This window comes from Argiope bruennichi, chromosome 8, assembly GCF_947563725.1.
Source record: "Argiope bruennichi chromosome 8, qqArgBrue1.1, whole genome shotgun sequence".
In the NCBI taxonomy this organism is placed as follows: domain Eukaryota; kingdom Metazoa; phylum Arthropoda; class Arachnida; order Araneae; family Araneidae; genus Argiope; species Argiope bruennichi.
Genome location: NC_079158.1, coordinates 116,642,918 through 116,667,148, shown reverse-complemented (window position 1 = coordinate 116,667,148; position 24,231 = coordinate 116,642,918). Strand labels below are relative to the sequence as shown.

Below are 24,231 nucleotides of genomic sequence, written 5' to 3'. Positions count from 1 at the left end.
GAACTTTTTATAGAATGCGGTAATAAAGTCCTTTCCTAATTACAAAAAATATTACAAAAGAACCATTGAATATAATTATGCAAAATTTTTGCAATGGAATAGTCGTATTATTCATATTTTAGTCCACCAGACAGCGCCCCTAATAGAAAAAAGTGATTTTACATTTGATTTTAATTAAAATAACCTCAGTGTGTTTATATCAACAGCAATACTGTTCTTCTTCTTCAAAAACTTCGAGCTTCATATGTTCATTGGTGCTTCCAGCATGTTCAAAAACTTCAATATGTTCTTTGGTACCATGAATTCAAACCAACAATTATTATTCAATGACAACTTTGGGGTTATATAGATGACAAAATATTTGCAAAGCCAGTTGAAGACATTGATTCATTCAAAATTATAACAGATGCTGTGTTTGATGTGACAGCTCTTGTTGGATGATACTTGGCGAAAATTGGAATACAGCCTTGGCATTGTTCGAGTTACCAAGGATGCTCATCATAAAATTTATAGGCATAAGTAATTTTACTAAAAATTACTTATGCTTATTATAATTATTATAATTACTTATAAAAATTACTTATATGAAATATTTTATAAATCTCCTTTTAATATAACGAAACAACCATGCGTTATACTAATAATAGCCTTTTTGCAATAAGCGTTTGTAATCAGAGAAGGATTTTGTGACACTCTATACTACTGAAAATTGAATACAGATAGAGCCTGTTAATTTGATTACTTATATGATTAACGCTTTTGCGTGCAATTCGTATTATTGCTATTGTTCATCAAAGGTATACATAAAAATCGCAAACATGCTTTTGCCTTTTCAAGGGTCAATGCACTTCTTCAGAACTTGAGAATAGTTGCACCAACGAAAAATATTCTTCGGGCGAGGTAAGCAAAATAAGCCAGTTCCGGACTGTGGTTAACAAAAGGGTAGATTTGATAGGAAATTTGCTTTTGCGAAGACGTGAGCAAGTTCTTAATCGTGATGAAGCATCCACGATTTTGATTTCTTCTTAAAAATATTGGTATTGAATGTTTGTTTATGTGAGTTACGTACTCAATGAGTGAGCTTTGCATCATTTGGCAGGGTGAGCAATTTAGTGTTGCGCTTTTGTAATCTTGGGAAGAAAGGAATATATAACACACATAAAATCCCACCCAAAAAGGATTAAAAGCAATGGGTGTACACAAAAGCATTCACAAAAACATCGATCACTGGCATATTCTGTTGTATAAAAAAAATCACTAATTTTGAAGGTCTCTCAGATTTTAAAAATTGCTCTTTTTATCAGTGAGAGATTTCTTGAACTATTAATTTTTGAAGAATACAAGCATGTGTATTTAGATGGGAAATTTCCACTGGGAAGCAATCAAACATACTATTCGTACATGTATTCTCTGGAGGAAAATCGTCAGCATAAAGGAATATTGGATGAATTTCGATTTAAAGATGTAATGGTTGCTGCTTCAAAACTAGGTATCACCGAATATTCGACATAATGTATTATCCTGCTCCACATTAAACCTACTGCCTTTGTACCAATATTTTCACTCAGGTATATCGTGGATGTTTGGTAAGCCGAGTACCAGCTAAAATGACGCTCTCGCTTTCTTATCTCTATTCAAAATGGAAAAACTTACTTGAAATAAATCTTATGTAGCTTCAAAGCTATATATTACCATAACTGTATTAAAATAATGTATAGAAAATGAAGAGTGCTTGATATCGCATCCGAATCCTATGGCAATGTAAGTGTGGTAATACCGTTGACTCTTGTTATAATGAAGAGAAGAGAAGAAAGCGTTAAAGCAGAAGAAAAGAATTCATTTTCATAATAACGATAGGCTCATCTGCAAAACAGCTCTTCTTCCATAGGAATTGCACAATGCCTCATCAACATTTTGCCTCGTGCCTCACATCTTCGAATCGCAGAATGGTAAATATTCTGGAAGATTTCTGGTTGCTGAGATGATGCACTTAACAAGTATCATATTGGTACTTCACAATAAATTCATTTGATTTGGTTAAAAATTGCTAATAATGTTTCCAAATGGTTGAAAGTCCATTGAAATGTTGTTCAAAAGAGCATTTGAGCGTTTAGAATATAATATGTGTCACGTGCAAAATCGTCATTATGCTATTTAAAAGAACTTAATAATTTCCTACAGAAATATTTAATGAATCAATCCATCCATCCGTTTATTTATGAAGTATAGACCTATTAAGTAGCGTCCAATAATATTACATCAAAATGTTTCGCAATTGCTGGTATAGCTGAGATTCTCTGAAGTTATTTACCGCTTGTCAATGACGTTCCAAATTTTGTTTATCTATACGAAAGCGATTTCTCTATACTTCCTATTCAATGCATTATGTTTATGTATGCTCAAGATTTATAGTCTAACGTAAAGAATATTTCTAAAAAATTCCACCGACTTAGTTTGCTGGAACTGGCCATAACCATGCCAATAAAAGGATTTATGATTCGAGACCTGTTAGAAGACTCGTCTTCTATTACCTGACAGCTTTTAGGTTTGCAGATATCTATTAAATAAGCAATTTAATCAGCTTATAGTCTTTAAGAGTCTTGACACACACTTTTAGCAATGAAGAAACAAACGCAATTCAGAGCAGATGTGAGGATTTTGTATATGGACTATGGTAATTTATTAAGGATGGAAGTCTTTTCTTGATTAGTAACTTCATCCATTAATGGTGTTTTCTACTTCGTTAGAGATCTGTTGCCTAGTTTATCTTTATAGAACCCTGATGCTAAAGGTGGACCCTAGCTTTTCTTTCTGTATACTTCCTACCTCCTTTTGAAGTTTGAATATGTAGCGAAAGATTGTCCATTTAAAGAAGTAACCAAAATTTCGTATTACTAAAGTTCATCCTATATATATATATAATTTCTGAGAAGGATGAGTTGATAGCCATTCTTCATGATTAAAACAACAAACTTATCCCGATTCCTGTATACTAAGGGTGAATGTACCTACGGCCTAGAATTTTTACTAAATTGGTACTTTTTGAGATTCTAATCTTTCTATACTTTTGAGCAAAATAACAGAGTGATGTTATTCCATCTCTATAGAAATGGTGTTTTTTTAGTAGACGTTAATAATTATTGTGTTTTCTAATATTCCATATTTTTCGGAATGCTGTTTTTTTTTTTTTTTTTTTTTTAATTCTGCTATTTCTGTATTTCTGCTGTCGTGCTGTGTTTAAAAAATGATACAATTAAAGAAATGGCTACCCGTTACAAGAAATAACCTAATAATGTTTTGATAAATATTCAAAATATTCAATCAGTGAAGTTTTATTTTTCGATTTTACTAATACATTAAATTTTGAGCCTTGTAAGTTGATAAGGTCTGTTTAATTAATTGAATAAATTCATGGGTAAATGAAATGAAAAACATTGTTTTTGATAAAAAAAAATATATATATATAGCATTAAGTATCATAAACCGGACTAGATTTTTTTTTCTTCAGCTCGAAATTATATGAATTTAACAGTGCATGCACACTGCAACTGCAAACACTTCTACTCTAAAAGAATTTTATAAAGAAGAAAAATTCTATTTATGTACAAATATCTAAACGCGTCAGCTAATAAAATTATAAAATAATTTCAAAGCAATTTTTACTTTACCCGAAGCAAAAGATTTATATTCAGTTACAGGTAAAGAGACAAAGCTTATAATTTTATCAAAAAAAAAAAAAAAATTACGTCCATCAATACTTATCTTTTCTTGACTGCTATTTTTAGCACCTAAATATTCTACAGTTTGTAATTTTTATAATCATTTAAATTTTTAATTTTCGATTTTTTTAAATTTAAATTACTGAGCTTTAGACAAAAAAGGAATACAAAACTTTGAATTTAGAAAAAGAAACATACTGAATACATATGTTATAAATTGGTGTACAGAATTCAACTATTCTGACCTATTTTATTTCAAGATTCTGTTTACAAACATGCAAATAAAAAAAATCGCCTTCTGGCCTCATGCCAGCTATGTATACGCCTTCTCTTTAAGAAATAAAAGTAAAAAAGAAATTCAAAATGCTTGGAAATTGCTTAAAGAAACAAAACTGGAAAAGATGATCTAAATATGTTTAAGATAAAGATAAAATAACGAAATGTAAACAACTCAGTCCAAGATTCCAAATAAAAGAGGCTAAAAAATTGTTGGTTTTTTTTCGTAAAATCGGGGAACTTTTACGAAATTCTTTTTACAGCTTTCTTTTGAATTTTCTTTATAAATGTCATGTAATAGTACTCCAATCTGGAGCAGACCCGATCTCTTAATATTTGGAAATCTAAGTAATTGAATAGTTAGAAAAAGTTATTTTTAGATGAAAAGAAGAAGTTGATTTATAGCATATAAGTTTATTGAGTTTTTATGCCATTTCAAAATTTAAAAGAATTAATTTTTCAGTGATAAATTTTTTTTCCTATGCAAGTTTTTTCTTAATTTTAAATGCAGTTTGTAACAGTCCCCCTTATTGTTGTAATAAAATTAAAACAAGCTTTATTTATTTATCAAATCCTTCACTCTTGGACTTTTGTGTGTGTTGTTCACGATGGTAATGAAAAAACTTTCGGAATTTTGTCTGTGTTGTTTACTGTTGTCTGAAAAAAAAAGAACTTTCGAGCTTTTATCTGTGCTATTCACTGTTGTAGGAAAAAGCTTTCAGACTTTTGTCTGTGAAATTCACTGTTATACGAAAAAACTTTCAGGATTTTGTCGAACCTTCGTATGTTTATTCACTATAGTCTGAAATAACTTACCGGCTTTTGTCTGTGTTATTCACTGTTGTCTGAAAAAAGCCTTCTGGCTTTTATCTGTGTTACCCACTGTTATATGAAAAAACCTTCGAGCTTTTATCTGTACTGTTCACTGTTGTATGAAAAATCTTTCAGACTTTTATCTGTAATATTCACTGTTACATGAAAATACTTTCAGGATTTTGTCAAACTTTGGTATTGTGTTATTCACTGTAGTCTGAAATAACTTTCCGGCTTTTGTCTGTGTTGTCCACTGCTATATGAAAAAACCTTCGGACTTTTATCTATGCCGTTCACCGTGGTGTGAAAAAACTTTCAGACTTTTGTCTGTGTTATTCATTGTTGAATATAAAAAAAAACTTCGGGTTTTTGTCTCTGTTCACTGTTGTCTGAAAAAAAGGTTTCTTCGGACATTGTTTCAAGAGCATAAATTTTGCTTTTTGTCTGAACACATAAATTGTCACATGAAGTAAGTATGTCTCACAGAGGAAATATTCATTTTAGCCGTATGAAGCATAAATGCTTTACGAACGTGCATGTTTCTCTTGGCTCAACACATTGAAAAAGTATTTAGTGTTAATTAACGAGTTAAATTGTATATTAATGTTCATAGAATGATAATCTTTCTATGAACAGCGTGACGTATTATACACAGAATGCAACTGCTGATAAAATCAAGCCAGACAAATCAAGCTAAAAACATCACAATGTTGAAATGAACAATTGAAAGATTTGCTTCATCCTCGTTTTGCTTTCATAGTTATTTACTGATTGAAAAGATGACTTTTGTTTTGGAATTACGATTTCTACTAAGTTTAGAAATATTTAGGAATAATGTGAAAGTCACAGCAATTAAATTCTATTCTTTCGTTTTATTGCTCAGGTATTAACTCTGTACAATCATTAATTTAGTTATAGTAAATACTGAACTGTATGCCCAGTTCAGGTTAAAAACATATCTAGTACAATTTTTTAAAAATTCCAATAATTTAGACAGTCATTTAGTGAAATTATGCTGTATAATTAAGCGTATAATTAAAGCAAATGCTTTATCGTTTAAGGAATTTAAGCGATTTATGACTTTCGCAAATTTCAATAAGCATCTAATTAGTTTTTGGAGAACAGAATTGATGAATAAGAAATCTATAAGGGCTGGGCAGCTGCTATTTTGTTTTATGCTGAATAGCACAATATTTAATTCATAAAATTTGATTAAGTAAGGCACAAATCCGTTCCGCATAAAAACTGAAACTATTGACAAATTTTTGTAACTTATAGAACTTAATCAAATAAAGGTATGAACGAAACTATAGAACATTAAATAGGAGAAAAAGGTTTACTTCTGCTTTCAATTCAAATAATGACTCCTAAGAATTCTATACTTTACCAATTATCGATTACAAAATGGGTCGTTCATCAAAGGTGACATCGTGCTGCAGATCGAAAAGAGCTGAAACACCCCCTGAAGCAAGAAATGTGAGTCATTAACGATTCCTTTATCTGCATGGAACCTAACTACTCCAGTTTCTTCGAATGAAAGGAAAAGACCGCTGAAGAACACTTCGCCAACTGGAAGAGCAATTAAAGCAGTCGCTTTCTGGCTACAAAACCAATAGAAGGCATGATTCTAAAGGCAGAGGGGACCGCCACCTGTTCTGTTAAGACGAAACCTCCCCGGTCTTCTTTCATAGGAGGCGTGGGTTGAAATTCCGAAGGCATTGAGGAATAATTTATTTCGTACTTAGCGTAATGGCGGCGGCCGCTGTTATTTATTTCCATTATTCCCGCCATTAAGCAGCGCCTGCGATGCGTGCAGAGAACATTAGAACGTTCGAACGCTCGTTCCAAAATCGAACGGCTACTCCGTTATCTCACCCTTTCGCAATAGTTTAGGAATCGTTTGGACATTACCGAAACCGCAGAATAAAACAGATTTTATTATCTCTGTGGCGTTATTTTTACATTTCATTTTGGCAACGTCGAATCCGGAGGCGTTTAAAATGGCGCTGGACGATTTTTGCCCAGAGTAAATTCGAAATGTTCCGCGGAATGTCGCCGCTCATTCAGTCCTGGTAACCTGTAATGTGACGCCATTAGTGTTCGCAGCGAAACTTGCACCTGAATCATTCGCCACGTGCTCTAATTATTCAGATGCGTGGTAGTTGTCGAATGACACCAAGTCCTTTTGTAGATGAGCTTCTTAATGACAGTGCAAAAATGATTAATCTTTGGTTATGAGGACCAACTGATATTGAAAAGAACCAGAATGTAGTAAAATAATATGCACATCGAAATAATATCATCAAAATCCTTGGATAAATTTATTAATGTTTTATTTCTAAACATGTTATTTCTGAAGATCCTAAATTCAACCTGTATAATCTGCTCCTTGTAATAAAAGTCCCGAGTTACATCAAAACAATTTTGCAAATAAGAATTATTATATAACAAGGAATGCTCTTCGAGTTTTGTTGAAAATAACAGAATATGAAATAATATACATAATATAACATACTCTCATAACTCAGATAAATAATATATGAGTTACATAACAGAAAGATTTTGTTCCATATAATTCCATGTATTAAAGTATCAAATATATATATATTATATATATATATAAATTTATAGACTTTTCGTACTAAATACTTTCTGCACTAATACTGAAATAAAACACAACTAATTAAAATTCAAAATAAAGTTTGTAAAATTAAACCATATAAATTAATGTAATAACAGAAACCTAAGATTATCCATATAATTTCTTATGGATCGCACTAATCAAGATATGACATAAATCAAGTAAATGTGACATTACTCTTGTCTTCAAAGGAACCTCCAAGCTATATTGTTCGAACGAAACATTAGCCTGTCTTCGAATAGCCCAATAATATTGGAATATTGTTGCAGTTATTGAATTGTATTAATGGCATACTTAGCAGAATTGAGTTGATGTACTAAAGATTCTTTTTGATCTAAAAGGAGAAAATTCCGAATATGAAATCTTATTTGCATGCTGTTCTTGTCTAGATTTAGAGCACTTCTTTGACCATTATTATCTAATTACCTTTATCATCATTTGAAATTTTAAAATGGAAAGAAATATTTACACAAAAGTTTCCAAAAGATATTAAAAAATGGAATTATAATAGTCTGGACTTAAATGGCAAATCTACCAAAGATTCTTTTTGATCTAAAAGGAGAAAATTCCAAATACGAAATCTTATTTGCATGCTGTTCTTGTCTAGATTTAGAGCACTTCTTTGACCATTATTATCTAATTACCTTTATCATCATTTGAAATTTTAAAATGGAAAGAAATATTTACACAAAAGTTTCCAAAAGATATTAAAAAATGGAATTATAATAGTCTGGACTTAAATGGCAAATCTACCAAAGATTCTTTTTGATCTAAAAGGAGAAAATTCCAAATACGAAATCTTATTTGCATGCTGTTCTTGTCTAGATTTAGAGCACTTCTTTGACCATTATTATCTAATTACCTTTATCATCATTTGAAATTTTAAAATGGAAAGAAATATTTACACAAAAGTTTCCAAAAGATATTAAAAAATGGAATTATAATAGTCTGGACTTAAATGGCAAATCTAAACCAACAGACAATTAAACTTATACTGTTTGGTTCAACGATGCTTTGCCTACTCTGGCATGAAATGGATAATAAGAAAAATCCTGTGAGTTTCATATGCTGAGTTTCGCTGGAACCATCTCGCGTGACATTTTGCTGATTCTTCGGATGCTAAGATTCGTCAGCACTCACATTCTATTATTTTGATCTATTTTAAAGATATTTATAGTATATATTTGTCATTTGTTTCCCTTGGCAAAATCAAATATCATTGATTAGTACGATTATCTTCCGATTTTGAAAATAAAGCTACATAGGAATGATTTTTATCGTAGTAATCAAAATAAATTTGAGGTGGACGCACTCTTCAAACTTAAACTAAGTTAATAAAAAATATTTTTTTAGACTTGTGATTCAGGGTTACATGTATATTGTATATGCAGTGAAATAAGGGTTCAAGCCCTAAACTGCAAGCTTGTAAGAGTGTTAATTAAATAACATCCTGTTGCACCAAAAAGGGATATTAATTGTTGTAATTAATAATTGTAATAAAAGCAATTGTCACTAGAGTCAATTTCGAAGTACAACTTACTAACTGGAGCAAGAGAACATCGTACTCATAATACTCTAAAACAATTCTTCCAAATTGCTTTAGAGAAGAGAAAGCGAGCAAACACGTTACTGTTTCTCCAATTCATTTTGGTACCTTGAAACTATGATTAGTTTGAGTAGTATGAGAACGTTGTTTTTCCACTCTGGTTAGTAAGTTCCATTTCGAAATTGTACTAGTGACCATTTCCTTTAGATTTGGTTTACTTTAATCAAATTAACGCTATCAAATTTGGAACAACACGAGGGCTATTTAGGAATAGATATAGTAATTAGAATAGTGGTCACTGATTTTCTCTAATTTCTCTATCAATTTCGTAATATACCAGCTGTAATTGCCTTTAAGAGTGTGAACTAAATAACCTAGTGTTGCTCCAAAATGGGACGTTGATTTGACTAAACTAAAGGTAATTGTTATTGGTGCGATTTCTAAATACAACCTACTAACTAGAGTAAGATAACAGCTTTCTCTAATGCTCCACAAGAGTTCTTCCAAATTGCTTTAAAGAAGAGAAAGCGAGCAAACATTTTACAAAAATAAACAAAAAGAAAGAAGAACCTCATTCTTTGGAAATAAATTTTGAATAGATTAGATTTGAATTGAATTAAAAATTATACGGATGGTGGTAATATAGGAATCAAACTGATTCTTCCTTCACCTTTGGTATTGATTTAGAGTACTCCAATGAATAAATGAACATTTGGGTATCATTTTCCAATCATTTTTATCTATGCAGCATTCCCTGCATTTGAAATGTATAATATCTCACTATACTGAAAGTAAATATTTTCAAGAAAAGGTTCTTTTCAATTTTGCTTTTATTCTACAGAATGCTGCAATATGATTTAAAATAATTTTATTATTTTTATTCGATTTTTCAAAACTATGAAAGCTATATGAATTTCATTCTTGTATTAAAATTTAAGATATAAATATTTTTTCCTTTTTAGTGTTGTAAGAATGAGAGGGAAAATAAAGCTTTTAACTATGAGTATATGAATTATTCTTTTCAAAGCGCGGAATTGAAACATGTGTAAAACAATTTTTATGTATTTTAGTTAAATTTCGATGAAATAATTATTTGTTTTAAATTTCGATGAAATAAAGATGAACAATTTGGTAAAAGCTAGATTATTTAGATGAATAATCACTTAAGAATTTTATTTAAGTAGTAGAGTAATATGATAAAATAAGAGCATGAACTTTCTTAGAAATAAGCTCTTTTTTTATTTTAACATCTAATAGTTAATTAATTTAATATTCATTTTTATTAACCGTAATAAGCAGTCTTATTTTACACCTGCAGAAATGAATGGTTCGCAGTTTCCAAAAATTAGAAAACCAAATCTGTGATAAAAATCAATTTAAAGAATCTTTGAATTAGAAAACCAAATTCACAAAATTAGAACTAAAAAAACACTCATAATTTTAGAATGTTTAAATAATTTATTTTAATGAGTTCTTTATTTCGAAGATTTTTACTGTCGTCCTTTGCAAGAACGAGATCTTTTATGGTGGTATTACGTATCATTTATAACCAAACATACTATCGATATTACATATCGAAGCAAAATATTCTATAAGCTAACATAACAGAGTGACAGCTACATAATTTCTTTTACATGTCTTTACTTTGACTGAATGGAGGTTTCGGTAACAGATGTAGGGTCCTCTTCCGAAAATTTCTAAAAAATTTTAGAAATTTTTGGAAAAGAGCTCCATTAAAATTAACGAAGCGAAACACTGAATTATATACATCTTTCAAAGCGCCAATGAAGCAGTCTGAAACAGTCATAAGATGTTTTTTTTTTACATTTCACTGTTATAATTCTGCAGTATTATAATAAGGCTTATTTTGGTACTCATGTACATTAATATATTGTACGTGTAGGTATTCTATGTATGTGTGCTTATCGTTGTTATATTTTAGAATACATTTTTAAAAATAATACAAAGATAGTACGAATCAATAAAAAAACTTTAATATATTGTGTTATTTTGAATTAGAAGTTCAAATTACCACAATTTTTTAATGCGAACATTTTTTTGTCATTTGAGAAATTAAAGCCTGTGATTCTGTCCCTGATTCGAATGGCCTTAAACCACATCTTTAATATTATGAATCATTTTATTAAAACATTTAAAATGCAGTTTAAACTTTATATGAGTTTTTTCTTATATTTTTTCTAGACTTCCTTTTAACAAGTAATGAATTTAACAGTATCCATAAATTAACAGGAAAACTATAATGTGCAAGAATATTTCAACATTTTTTGTTTCTTTGACGACGTAATTTTAACATAAAAAAATATTTAAAGTGTCCCTGCTGTTGCCATACACGACATTGAAATTATTGGAACTAAAGTAACTGTAAAGGAACTGTAAGCTTTCTCAGATCAATATATTCAAAATTAATTAATTAATTAATTAGTCCGCAAAATTAATACGCGCATATTTGTTTTAAGCTTTATTTTTCAGAATTAAAAAAAATAATTTTTAGATTTCTATATTTAAATTTCTCGTTCATTGCACATTGTATTAAATGGTTTATGAGTCAGAATTTACAAATGATTTAAAGAGAAAAAAAATATCAAATGCGACTTTAATTTCACATAAATATAGAACGCTGAGATCAAGCATAGAGATGATAGAAAAAAGAACTCCAAAGGCAGTTGGGAGACAATGATTCATCCTTACCTGGCGCTGTTTGCCAACTTAGTCCTCCAATGAACATCTTCCTGTAAAGACGAAAAAAATCATGTTAAAATGATAAAAAATTAATGAAATGACTGCAATAAAAAATTTAAATTGTGAAATCACTCGATGCACACAACTTTACTGACTTAAGTTTCAATGCAAAATATAATGATTTCAACTTTCGAAGAAATACAGTAAAGTATCCCACAATGCTCTTGTTAGGTTCTTAAAAGCGATTGCCACGAATTAAAAACAATCCGCCAAACTTCATATAATAAAAAGCAAATGACTGATATAAAATTGAGTTATATTCAAAAGAAAAGAAAACTCTTCAAATATGTTCCTTCATTGTATCTTCAACCGTTTAATTTATAGACTTTGAAATCATTTGGTATAATATTTAATACTTTATGAACAAACAAAATGTGGCAACATTTCTGAGATACTTTTTAGAATATTAAACAAATATATATTTAATTTTCTTTCTTCCCTTATAATTCAAACAATTTTTAGTTTTTGTATCTTAATCTCAACTAGGATAAACGATATCAAGAGCGTAGCATTTATTCTGTAACTTCTTTTCTTAAATTTTTGGCTTTAAAAAAGATATTGCTTTTATGACCCGTTTCCAGCATTTGCACTCGGATAATACACAAGCTTTTTATAAATTTCTCGATCAGTCACTGCTTCGAATTATTAAAAGAAACAATCATGAAATTGTAAAGTATTTGGAATTCCCAATTAAAAAAAAATGTATTTACGAATATATACTGCTTATTTTTAAGATTCCAAAACAACTGCACTTTTGCGCATGCGTCAATACGTGTTTATTTAATCAAACAAGGGGCGACAGGAGAGATGAAAAGAGCTGTTTATATTTAAAAATAGAGCGAATGAATAGCATGGATATTGAAAATCTGTTCATAATCATTTACGGTTTTGAACGAGGTTTGGCACAAATTCCTTAAAATATTTACAGAAAAAAACTCATATTCGGGATTTCCTGACCTTTATAGCCAAAGTGTAGATATATAAGCTAATTTTTTGTGAATAACAAAATAATAAAGTATATTTATTTATTACCTTAACATTATCGTTTTTAATAGTTACACTATTTTCAACTATTCATAAGGATATAGCATTTCACATCTTGAAGCCAAAATTAGCGGATGAATAACTGAGCAAAATAAACCAAAAATTAAAAGCATCAGCAACACGAGAAATGACATCATGTTCCATCCTTTTTATGAAGATTTACAAGCCAACATGTTCTAATACCCATTCAGGCAATTTCCTCTTGGAAAGCTTGAGAACGCTAAGTAGTTACGTTATCATAAAAAAAAGAAAGAAAAAGGTTCACTTTATTAACGTAACAACTGTTGTATGTGTTAACCATTTCAAATACTAACTTATTACGTAAAACTATCAAACCTAATTTTTCAAATTATTTTCAATTTATAATACATTGAACCAAACGAAACTAAATTCTTCATGTGACCATTTTTGTAATTTTGAAATATTTCTATGTACATACAATTAAAAACACTTTTGTAATATGGTTTTCAAATGACTCAAATAGACAAATTAATTTGTGGCGTTTAACTAGTTTTAAAAAATTGCTATTATCCTTTAAAAACGATGATTTGTGGGGAAAAAAAGTGTACATTTTAGCATTTAGTCACAACTTTGAAATATTTCTGTCTTTTTACACCAACTTAAATTTTTTAAAAATTAACTATTTAATTATACTTATTGTATTTCTATATAACTTTTTGCAACTTTTTACTTAAAAATTTAAATTTAATTTATTTAAATTAATTTAATTAATTAAAATTTAACTAATTAAAATTAAAATTTAAGTAATTAAAATTAAAAATTTAATTAATTAAAATTTAAGTAATTAAAATTAAAATTAAAATTTAATTAATTTTTTGTCGTAGTATTATATATATATAGTTATTCATCATTTATTATGTATTATATCTATTTCACTAATCTATTTCTAATAGCATCAATATATCGCATACTTTTTCTGATGTTATTTTCTATAGAAAGTTATTTTCTATATCTATTTATTTTCTCTTTTATGTCGTAGCGTATATACCGTATACTATGCACGCACAACACTATTAAAATTTTTACTAATTCTTTGATTCATATTTTAAAATATTGTAAATTTTAATGCAACCAGCTGGTATATCATACATCTTTTAGGCGATTTTTTTTAACTTGAAGTTCATTACATGGAATTTTATTTCACGTGATAATGCTGTCAGTTTCTCTTGCTTTTTTACATATTTCGTTGCACCGACTTTAAAATCAAAGTAATTAAACCGTTTCAGCAGATATTTAATTTTAGTTTTGCAATTTATACCTACAGATTTTACCTTACTTTAACTTCATAACCTTTAATATTCTGAAAATTAAGTATTTTTCCCACTCATATATGTTGCATATGCGAATGGGAATTCTTGAAAGATATTATTTTTAGAAAACTTTATATTCGTAAATAATTAGGTATTACTAATTAGGAATGAAGATCCTAAAATTTCTAACGGTAATTCAAAAGCAGTATGACTTAAAAGTATAAATTTTCTGCTTTTTCTTTCATAAATGTAAAAATAATAAACATAGGTGAATCTTATGCTTATCATTTGGGACAGTTTGGTGTGGAACAGCTCATCGTATAATTTCATATACGATATATAATTTTTAATACGATATAAATTATAATACGATATAAATTATAATACGATATAAAATATATAATTTTTAAAACCGTATTAAATGTAATTGAAGCATACTTTAAAAGTTGGTATGAATAATTTTATTTCTAGCTTTTTTTATTACATTTTTTGTTAAAAATAATTAAAAGTTTCAGTTTTAAATTTCCATTAGAGTGCCGAGTATTTCCAGCCAGGGGAAACTAGTCCTAACTTTAGATTGATGTACTTTTTTTCACAATCGCATTTGTTACGAGTTTAAAAATGATTGTTCGATTTACAAGAAACACTATTAAAAAAACTCTGTCTTTCAAAACTTTAAAATTTATATACTAAAAAGTTGTAACTCTTTAATTTAAAATTCTTTGAATTTTTTTTTTCTCCTGGAAGTTAGAAAATGTAATAAAAGAATAATTTTATTCCATTGTTTACAAATTATCCAAAATTAATTATTAAAATTCAAAAAATAATTTTATTTTTTGTGAGGCGTTTTAATAATAAGATATCTCACTTCTTGTAGGAATTTAGTAATCAGTGCCCGTGCTAGTGAATATTCTTAGCTCAGTAAATTCGATAGGATTGGCTGCTAAGAAGTAAAAAAAGGAGTGGCCGTTACACAGAAAACAAGCGAATGTCGTCCAATATGTCCGTTACACCCTTTTCAATCGAGGTGACATTTTGAAAGCGTCACGAACTCCAAAATTAAACGCTTTCTTCTCACACCCCAGTTTCTTCCTAAAGTCTAAAAAATGACGATTTCATTAATTTATGGGCAGGGCATGAAATGGAATGATTTGCTTTGCGTTATACTTAGTCACGATATTGCCACTCCCCTCTTCTAAATAAAAAATTGAAAGCAAACAAAATTTTAAATTGAAAATTAAAAAAAAAAAATTAAAAAATTATTGAACAAATTTGCTGAATAAGTGTTATTATATGTGTGCTAAAAATTAGAATTTTTTTTTAATTATTAATTTATGATTAATTATTATAAATATTATAGGATTTTGAAATCAGTTCTGCGAACATATATTATCAATTTATGCTAATAGAGCAGAACAAAACTTAATCAAATTAATGTATAAACTGACGAATTAATTCTAAAAATATGGAAATAACGTATCGTATCAAGAATATGTAACTTTGTAAAATTTTAGTGCTGAAACCTAAGAAGTGAATAAAAAAACCCGATTGCAAAATTCCATTTTAACAAATATGCAAGTCCAAGTTAAATATAAAAGAATAAATAAATAAATTTATTTGTTTTTAATGAGAGCTTCTTTCTGTAATGTTAATTATTCAAAATTTAATCACATCTTATAACTTTAAACGAGCAATTCTTGCATGCATGCATATATATATATATATATATATATATATATATATATATATATATATATATATATATATATATTCTGCATCTCGGAAACGGCTCTAACGATTTCAATCAAATTTTATAATTTGATAAACGTTTGCTTTTTTAAGTTTATCTACATGGGTGTTTTTCTTGAAGAAATGCGATTTTACACGCACGCGCGCGCGCACACACAACAGTTTTTATAACTAACTATTAGAACCTTTTTCTAACTGCTCTCATGCTGACAATGTCATAATGCGCCATCTTGGACCCGATTTTACCAGGGTAAAACTGAGTGTAAATTCAAAAATACAAGTAAGGATAAATAAACTGTAAAATGAATATTGCAATATAGCTAATTATTTCGAATATCATTCATGAATAAACTAAGTGCATTCATGATTTTTTTTTATTTAAATGACCAGTTCATATGCAGGCAGGATTGAAAAATATTCATATGTAATCAGTGTGTGATTCGTATCTAAATAATTTGTCCGAAAAGACACGATTTAAAAAAAAGAAAAAGTGAAGGGGAAAAAAAAAGAAAAGAAAAGAAACTGCCGAGTGGAGCTTGCTTTTCCAAATATAAAATAAATAAATAAATAATAAATTTATAGTTATGAAAAATCCATTTATATTTTAATGAAAGCCTTTATACCTTAATTTAATTTTACTTATTTCATATTTCCCAATAATTTTAAAGAAAACAAATTTTTGAGCAGTGAATCATTATTTCGTAACAATTCCAAAATTTAGGTGATATGCTTTAAGAGTAATGTTTAACGCATTTTACTGTGTCGAGAATTACTGAAATGCTAAATTTATTACATTACTTTCCGTTACTAACATCCTCTATCCTGAATCGCATGCCATACATCGCTGTATTCATCTGATGGATTAACGGTGTGCAATTCCATTTCATTATCGGGCTTACGTCTGTTATACTCTGCTTTCGAAATATGCACGCACAGTAATTTATTTTCTTCCCCAAAGGTAATGAGGTGTTTCTATGGTGTAGTAAAATCGTATTTCTCAACTGGTAAACTTGATTGTATTAATGACAGAATAGCTGACGGCTATTAAAAGCATTTATGCCGTCTTCCGAATTATTTTCTGCGTTACTACCCACAACCAGATAATGTAACACGCTTATTGCTGTAACTTAAATTATTAATTTACTTAATAGAATATGAATGCTTTCTACGAGGATGTTTGTTTTAAAAATCTTATAAATTCTAATTTAGAATATTACAGTGTCACATAATTTCATTACCACGTAATAAGGATAAAAAAAAATAATTAATATTTTTGCTATTTAGATATAATAGGACTCCAAAAAAATAAACATATACATTTTTTCACTAACTTTGATTCCTGAAAACATATTCTTTTACCATTTCGTTCAAGGAAAAAGTTCAATGCATTGGAACCCCGAATTACACATATCTAATTCCCTTTGAAAGAAAAAAAAATATTCGAACCATTAATTTGAAATATTGTGGCACTATGGTGTTTTAGGCTTCATGCTATTTTTAAAATCTTCTCTTAATTACGATATTGATTACAGTATTTCGATAACGATATTAATAATAACGATAATTAAAATAATGTATTTAATAGCTTCAAACTAAAAAATGAAAAGTAATATAGCAAAATACAATCAAAAATTTTTAAAAAAATTTATCAAAATATTTCTTCAGTTTTGCTACAATGCTTTTCCCTTTTATTTTGACATTATTAAATACATTATTTCAATAATCGTTATATCATTATCATTAATATCAATATCGATATACAGTTATCGATACTGTAATAAAGAACAAATTTTTGAAAATATGAAACGTAAAGCATCATAATGCCACGATATTTCAGATTAATATTTTGAATTTCCTTTATTTATTTATTTTCTTTCAAGCAATTTAGATATGTGGAATTTAATTAGATTCTAATGCATTAAATATTTTCATCGGTTGAAATGGTAAAAGAATAATATATCCCCGGAAATTTTACAGTGGCTTAGTTTTTGAGAAATGATATAACCCGAAGGTAATAAGAAGAAACTTTAAAATTTTAATGAACTAGTTACTCTTGGCGACGGTTTATTTGCCCAAATTATTGACTTTTTAGACTGATTTATGGAATGCATTTTTTATAGAAGCATTTCACCTTATTATTCGATACGACTGAAGAATATGAATTCTAATGAATCAGCCGACTACAATTAAAAAGTATATATTACGAATTAAAAGCGGAAGTCAAAATCCTATTACGGAATTAACGACTGGCAAAAACAAGCAATTGAATGTTTTGTTGAATGAGTTTGAGTTCCACCATAACATTTAAAAACATAGTTAAGGACAGTATATCAAATTGAATTAGAAATATTATTTAAATTATCGGGAAATTAAATTTATATAAGAAAGACTATTTTTTTTAAATCTTATAATAACATAAAGACTATTTTTGTAAGATAATTGTTTTAGAAGATATGAATATCATTCCTCATCCATTTATCCTATTTGGTGACGATAAAGTATATTTTCGAGCCCGAAGAAATTTTCTGTTTGAAGCTTCATATCTCCTTACCTTTGACTGAATGTACTTTGTAGTGACCTGGCCAGAACATTTCTATTATTTCCTTTTCTTTCAGCTTTATTAATCAGCTAGGAAAAGATTTGAATTTAATGCAGCTGCAAAAACATCAATGAAGCAGCCTGAAATGCTTATAACAATTTATTTACATATGACCGTTGCCATTCGACACTAAATAATTAGAGCGATTTTTGTGTCACGTACTTTAATATTTTATATTTATATAGATTTTTAATTAATAAATCAAATCAATATTTATACAATCCTTTTCTTAAAGAGCATCTTATACCCAAGAAGTAAATGCATGAAATATATAGATTCTCAGTCCAGCAGTCTGCCCTATAAATTCTTTAGAAAGATTTTCACATCACTTTATTTACAAAGAATGCTCTAACTATTAACACGATCATGTTAAAGGAAATCTGCATGCAAATACTTCCGGCTATAAATGAGTATTGACTTCAAAAACAACTGAATTTTGCGGATACGGTTAAAAGTAATATTTTAATACAGAAGGAAAATAGAAACAATGTTGCTTTTGCCATAATTAAATAAAAATATTTTAAACAAATTTCGTTTTTTTTCCTGTCTATGAAAAATCAACACAGCCTTCAATCCACCATCATTTAATGAATAATTTTTTAAATTTAAAAATCACTTAAAAGTACTTTTCTTCAATTTAATAGTTCCAGATTTTCCACTGATGAAGATTTTATCAGTAAAACGAAAAGCAACTGCAATAGAAAAACTTACTTATCCGCGCATCTGTCAAACGACATCTCTTCCAAGCGAAAAGTACGAGAAAATTAACTTTTTGATAATATCTTCAAATATTTCAGAAAAGTTTGTCAAAATCAGTATTGGAGCTGATTTTGGTGATACGAATATTTAAAAAACCCATTCAAATCCAGCCTATTCGTTAGTTGTAAGCTTGTGGTAACCATGTATCACTACCCACTATGTCATGTGCCTGGCCGAAATTTCATATATTTCCTAGCTAGAAAACATTACTTGTACTTGTTCTTCTGTTAATTTTTTTTCGTTTTGTTCTTTTTTGTATAAAATAAATCTACTCTTGTTCTTGTTAAGAACCATAGTGTTTTTGAAGCTCTGAGCATTTAAGTGGAGGAATCTTTCTAATCGCCTACAAGCTCTGTCAGTGCAAAAGCTCGTAATGTTTTTATCAAAATATGATCTTTAGAACTCAAGACCATGGTTTTTAAGTCCAAAATGTTATTTACCGAGATAAAAAACTACAGCTCTAGTTTTTAGCATTTCAATAATGATATGAGTAAATTCCAAGCATTTTTATAAAACAGACTGAAAAAAGCACCGCAAACGTATCAGAAAATTCACATTGTTCAGTTGTAACAAATAATCTTTTGAGAGAACCTTGAAAGAATTTTATGAAAATTGCAATGGAAAGCCATAACTCAATAACATTTGGGAATTATTTTAAGGAAATTAATTAGAGCTTTAAAAAGTGTGTATAAGAAGTATAATAACTAATACAAATATTGGTAAAATGCTAATACTTGTTTAATACTGATGAATTGTATTTTTTATAATTTCAAATAGACAATTTTAGATAAGAAATCATCATCTGAAATTTAGTTTTTATTAACCAAATTTTTGATTGTCTGACATGAATGCGGCCCAAATCACTCTGTATAATTAATGTTCTTATATAAAAACCATCGTTAGTAGAGGCATTCGGAATAAAAACCATTGTTTGTAGATGCATTCGGATCTCTTCAAAGCTATTTATGGTTGCCAATTAAGAAAACCTTGTCATGTGACCCATTGTAACAATCATCTTTGTGTCATCAGGCTATTAGTACTTTGCAATGAATGTCTTAGGCTTTATTTACTTAATTTTCGATTGTCTGAAAGAAATAAAGTCACAACTAATTCAAAAAATCAATGTTTATTGTTTGTGAAACCGTCGCTGGTAGATGCATTCTGATTTCTAGTATTCGAGGATACTTATTGTTGCCAATTGAAAAGTCTTGTCACGTAATTCACTAACATCCTAGAGTTCATGAATATTGATCTTTTTAAATGAATGTATACCAGAAAATTGAAAAAGAAAATATTCAGATATTTATGAAGAGAAAAAGTAATTCGTCCACCCACCCCTATTGAAATTTTGTTAGGGACATGGCAATACCGTAGTGTTTTCACCCGAACTTTCTTTCTTTAAACTATTGCATTTCTAAGTTAAGTGAACTATTCTTTCACTTAAAACCCGAAGTGTCAGCAATTATAAAAATAATGTAATTCGAAATCATCTGTGGTTCCATTATTTTGAAGACAGAAGGATTGGCACACGACCTGCATTTATAATCCATCACAACTGCTTTCTTGGTTGAAGCCCAAAATATTCTTGGCTGGATATATGCAACGCAAGAATTTCTAATCCTTTACAGAAAAAAAAAGTCAAAATCGCTTTTAATAGGCCATTTTTTCCACAGTACATGTTCGTGCTAACCAATGGAAAAGACGGTTTTCGTGTATGAAATATGCTGCAGAAAATTATAGCAGTACTGTATAATTAGTATGCCAATTTTTACTAGAAATGTTTTTATAAAAATGGAAATGAATGCAATAGATAGAGTAAGAAATGGAGAAATCAAATCTCTGTAAAATTTATTTATATTATATTTTTGGAAAATTACACAATATTTGTGTCAAAGAGCATTTTTAATATGTGTTAGAAGCTGAAATATGAAATATTTAAGTAGCTAGCCTTCAGAACTTAGCAATAATTTGCTGGAAATATTTTTAATTATATTAACATTAACAAACAGAATTTTTTTGATTTTTAGGAATTTCATTATATCATACTTATTAACAATGAAATTATTTTAGAAAAATAATATTAAGAAGCAAATTATTCTATTCGATATTCGAAAGTAAATAAATACACCATTTGGAATACTTATTTATCCTTTAAAGATAAAAAAAATATTTATTCAGTTTTTTATTAATTATAATATTACTTACTTACAGAGTTATATTTATTATGTTTCTCGTCTGTAGTTGTTGAAAGAGTTATTACTTCATTCATTTAAATGAATTTATGCTCACGTTATATAAATCAAGAGCGCCGAGCTAATTTAACTTTGCACTCCTAGCAGATGGAAAAAGGACGTGACATCACAACGCATTGTAGGGATATTGGCGGCATGCGCAAATATGTTTGTAGTATCATTTGTCTCATACATGCATAATAGAATCATATCCTTCAAAAATTTTCCGAAATACGTAAGACTATGCAAACTAGTTGAAGCGATTACGAAAGGTAAAATTTGTTACATTTGTATTAAATATATATTAAATATTAAATAAGTATTAAATCAATAAATATTAAAATTAGTATTAAAATTGAAACAATTGTGAAAACGAAATAAATTAAACAAATAATAAAGATGGAACTTTGTAGGATTTCTTTGTGAGCGTAATTATTTCACTATGTGATTTCCCTTGTTGGGCATACGAAATATGTGGAGAATAGTCCATTTCTCTACTATATGAAACCTACTTTATGGTACCTGCAGTTTCATCCGCTGCCATAAGGAAATAAAACTTTAATACGGAACCTAAGGCATACCAAATGAAATGAAAATTGAAGAAATAATTTCATCAGAAAATAATTTCAAAAGCTTTATATTACCCGTTCTAGAACATCTATGCAATTATTAAACACGAATTTACGTCACAGCATACGACATCAAATGGATTACCGCATGAATGCTTCTCGTGTAGCCAAAGGATATCATATTAAGAGATCATTACAAATAAAACATATAAATTACCTAAGGTAAATATTGTGTGCAAACAAAACAGAAGGTCACATAATAATATTATTACAAACAAACAGGGAGATCACATAGTAATATTATTACAAACTAACAGGGAGATCGCATACAGTAATTATTACGAACAAACAAAACAGGGATGTTATCTAAGGTAATTATTACGAATATACAAAGGAGAAAAATCATATACGGTAATTATTAAGAATAAACAAAATAGGAAAGTCACAAAGGGTAATTATTACAAACACACAAAACAGGGAGGTCATATAGGGTAATTATTACGAGCAAACAAAATAGGGAAATCGTATAGAGTGATTATTACGAACATACAAAACAGGGAAATCATATAGGGTAATTATTACAAACAAATATATCTTTATTCTGTATTGTGTGTACATCATATTTATTGCTTTGATATTAATTGCATATATATCATTTCTAAATTATATATTTCTATTTTTTTCTTTTTTTCTATCGTTATTAACAAGGATGTTATAGTCATTTGAAGATGGTGAAATGTTTTTGAATAATCCTGTATTTGCTCTAAAATTAAAGAAGAAAACGTGTATGGGTGTGTTTGTGTTAGTTCTCCCCAAATCAAAAAATATAAATTAGAGTTACTAAATTTGATACAAATATACTTTTCAGGGTAAAAATGTGCTTAACGTAGAAAGATTTTAAAATTTTAGTGAATTAAAATTTACGCGAAATTTTACTATTTTAGTTGTGATAACTCCCGAATTATTGTTGCATGGAACTGATTTGTAAACTGATTTAAAATTCAAAAAATTGTCTTTTTAAGATAATTTGAAAAGCAATTTCCTTCTGCCTTTTGACAATTTTTTAAACATTTTTTACGTGAATTGCAACGATAAATTATGTTGTTGTAAGGAGATTCCATCCATTTTCAATGCTCCATTAAATATTGAATATCTTGATTCCTTTCCATTGTTTAAAAAAGAAAGGTTCTGCTATCTATTGAGAAGAATATCTGAGAAGTTTACATTAAGGAATAAAAAAAAAATGAAAATATATTATCGCAAAAGACAATATGTAGTTTGACATAAATTACATAAATATTTAAGTTTTTATAGCATTTTGATGATACGGGATTCGATTTCATTAGAAAGGTTCATGTACATAATAAACAGAATAGGTGTAAGACCATTAAAATAACAAGACTCAAAGGTCTGTTAGAATTTGAAGCCCAAAAATATTCTTTGAGAGTAACATGAAGATATATATACATAAGAAATTCAAATTAAATCAAATACAATTAATATATCTGTCGAATCCGGTGGTCGCCAAATGCAAATAGTATTTGAATAATTTAATCATATAAGTTACACAGTTATTAGGAACGTTAGAAGTTTTCATTTAATTGTCCTTAAACAAATTATGCTGTTTGTACTGTATGTAGCATTGTGTTAAAAGAGGGGGGAGAGAGACCGATACAGAGATGAGCAATGAGTTTTTCGCCAGATGTGGCTCTGGCAGGTGACGAAGCGAATTTTTAGCTGCGCCAACTTTTAGATATTATTTTTAGAAGATGACGTTTTAAAAATCAAGGTGGCTACGACCAGCGAAAAGAAAAAAGGAAATTTTGTAACTCAAGAATTTGTATCGATTGAGTCAAATGATTGGCAAAAAAATGAAAAACTTTCCAGACGAATAAATTTTGTTCTAAATGACTTTATAATGATAGTAATCAACTTTAGAGGTTCTTACTGTAAATGTGGCAAAATAATTCTTTTAAAATTTGGATGTAAATAATTTACAATATTGATGGAAAAATTTTATAAGAAATCAGTAAAATCTTTCCATAGAGTGTGTTCCTAGTTTAAAGTCTCTTAGAATGTAAAAAAACACGAGGTAATGAGTGTTATCTTAAATATCCAATAGTAGCGTTGATTGAACTACCAAAAAATTACTATGAAAGGTAAGTTTAAAGCAGTTTCGTTTATGAGATTATAATGAAAGCTTATTTCAATTATGGAATAAATTATGCTTTAGTATAACAGTCGACCGTGTCGT

At 28.5% G+C, this 24,231-nt stretch overlaps 1 protein-coding gene across 4 annotated transcripts in view; it reads right to left on the bottom strand.

The window, feature by feature from the left end:
* Window positions 1–24,231, bottom strand: part of LOC129981123 (RNA-binding protein Musashi homolog Rbp6-like) — a 247,187-nt gene that overhangs the window by 191,849 nt on the left and 31,107 nt on the right. For all 4 annotated transcript variants that reach the window (XM_056091806.1, XM_056091808.1, XM_056091807.1 and 1 more), the window contains exon 2: window positions 11,705–11,745. In XM_056091806.1, coding sequence (XP_055947781.1) covers window positions 11,705–11,745 — 41 coding nt within the window. The remainder of the gene's footprint in view (window positions 1–11,704; window positions 11,746–24,231) is intronic.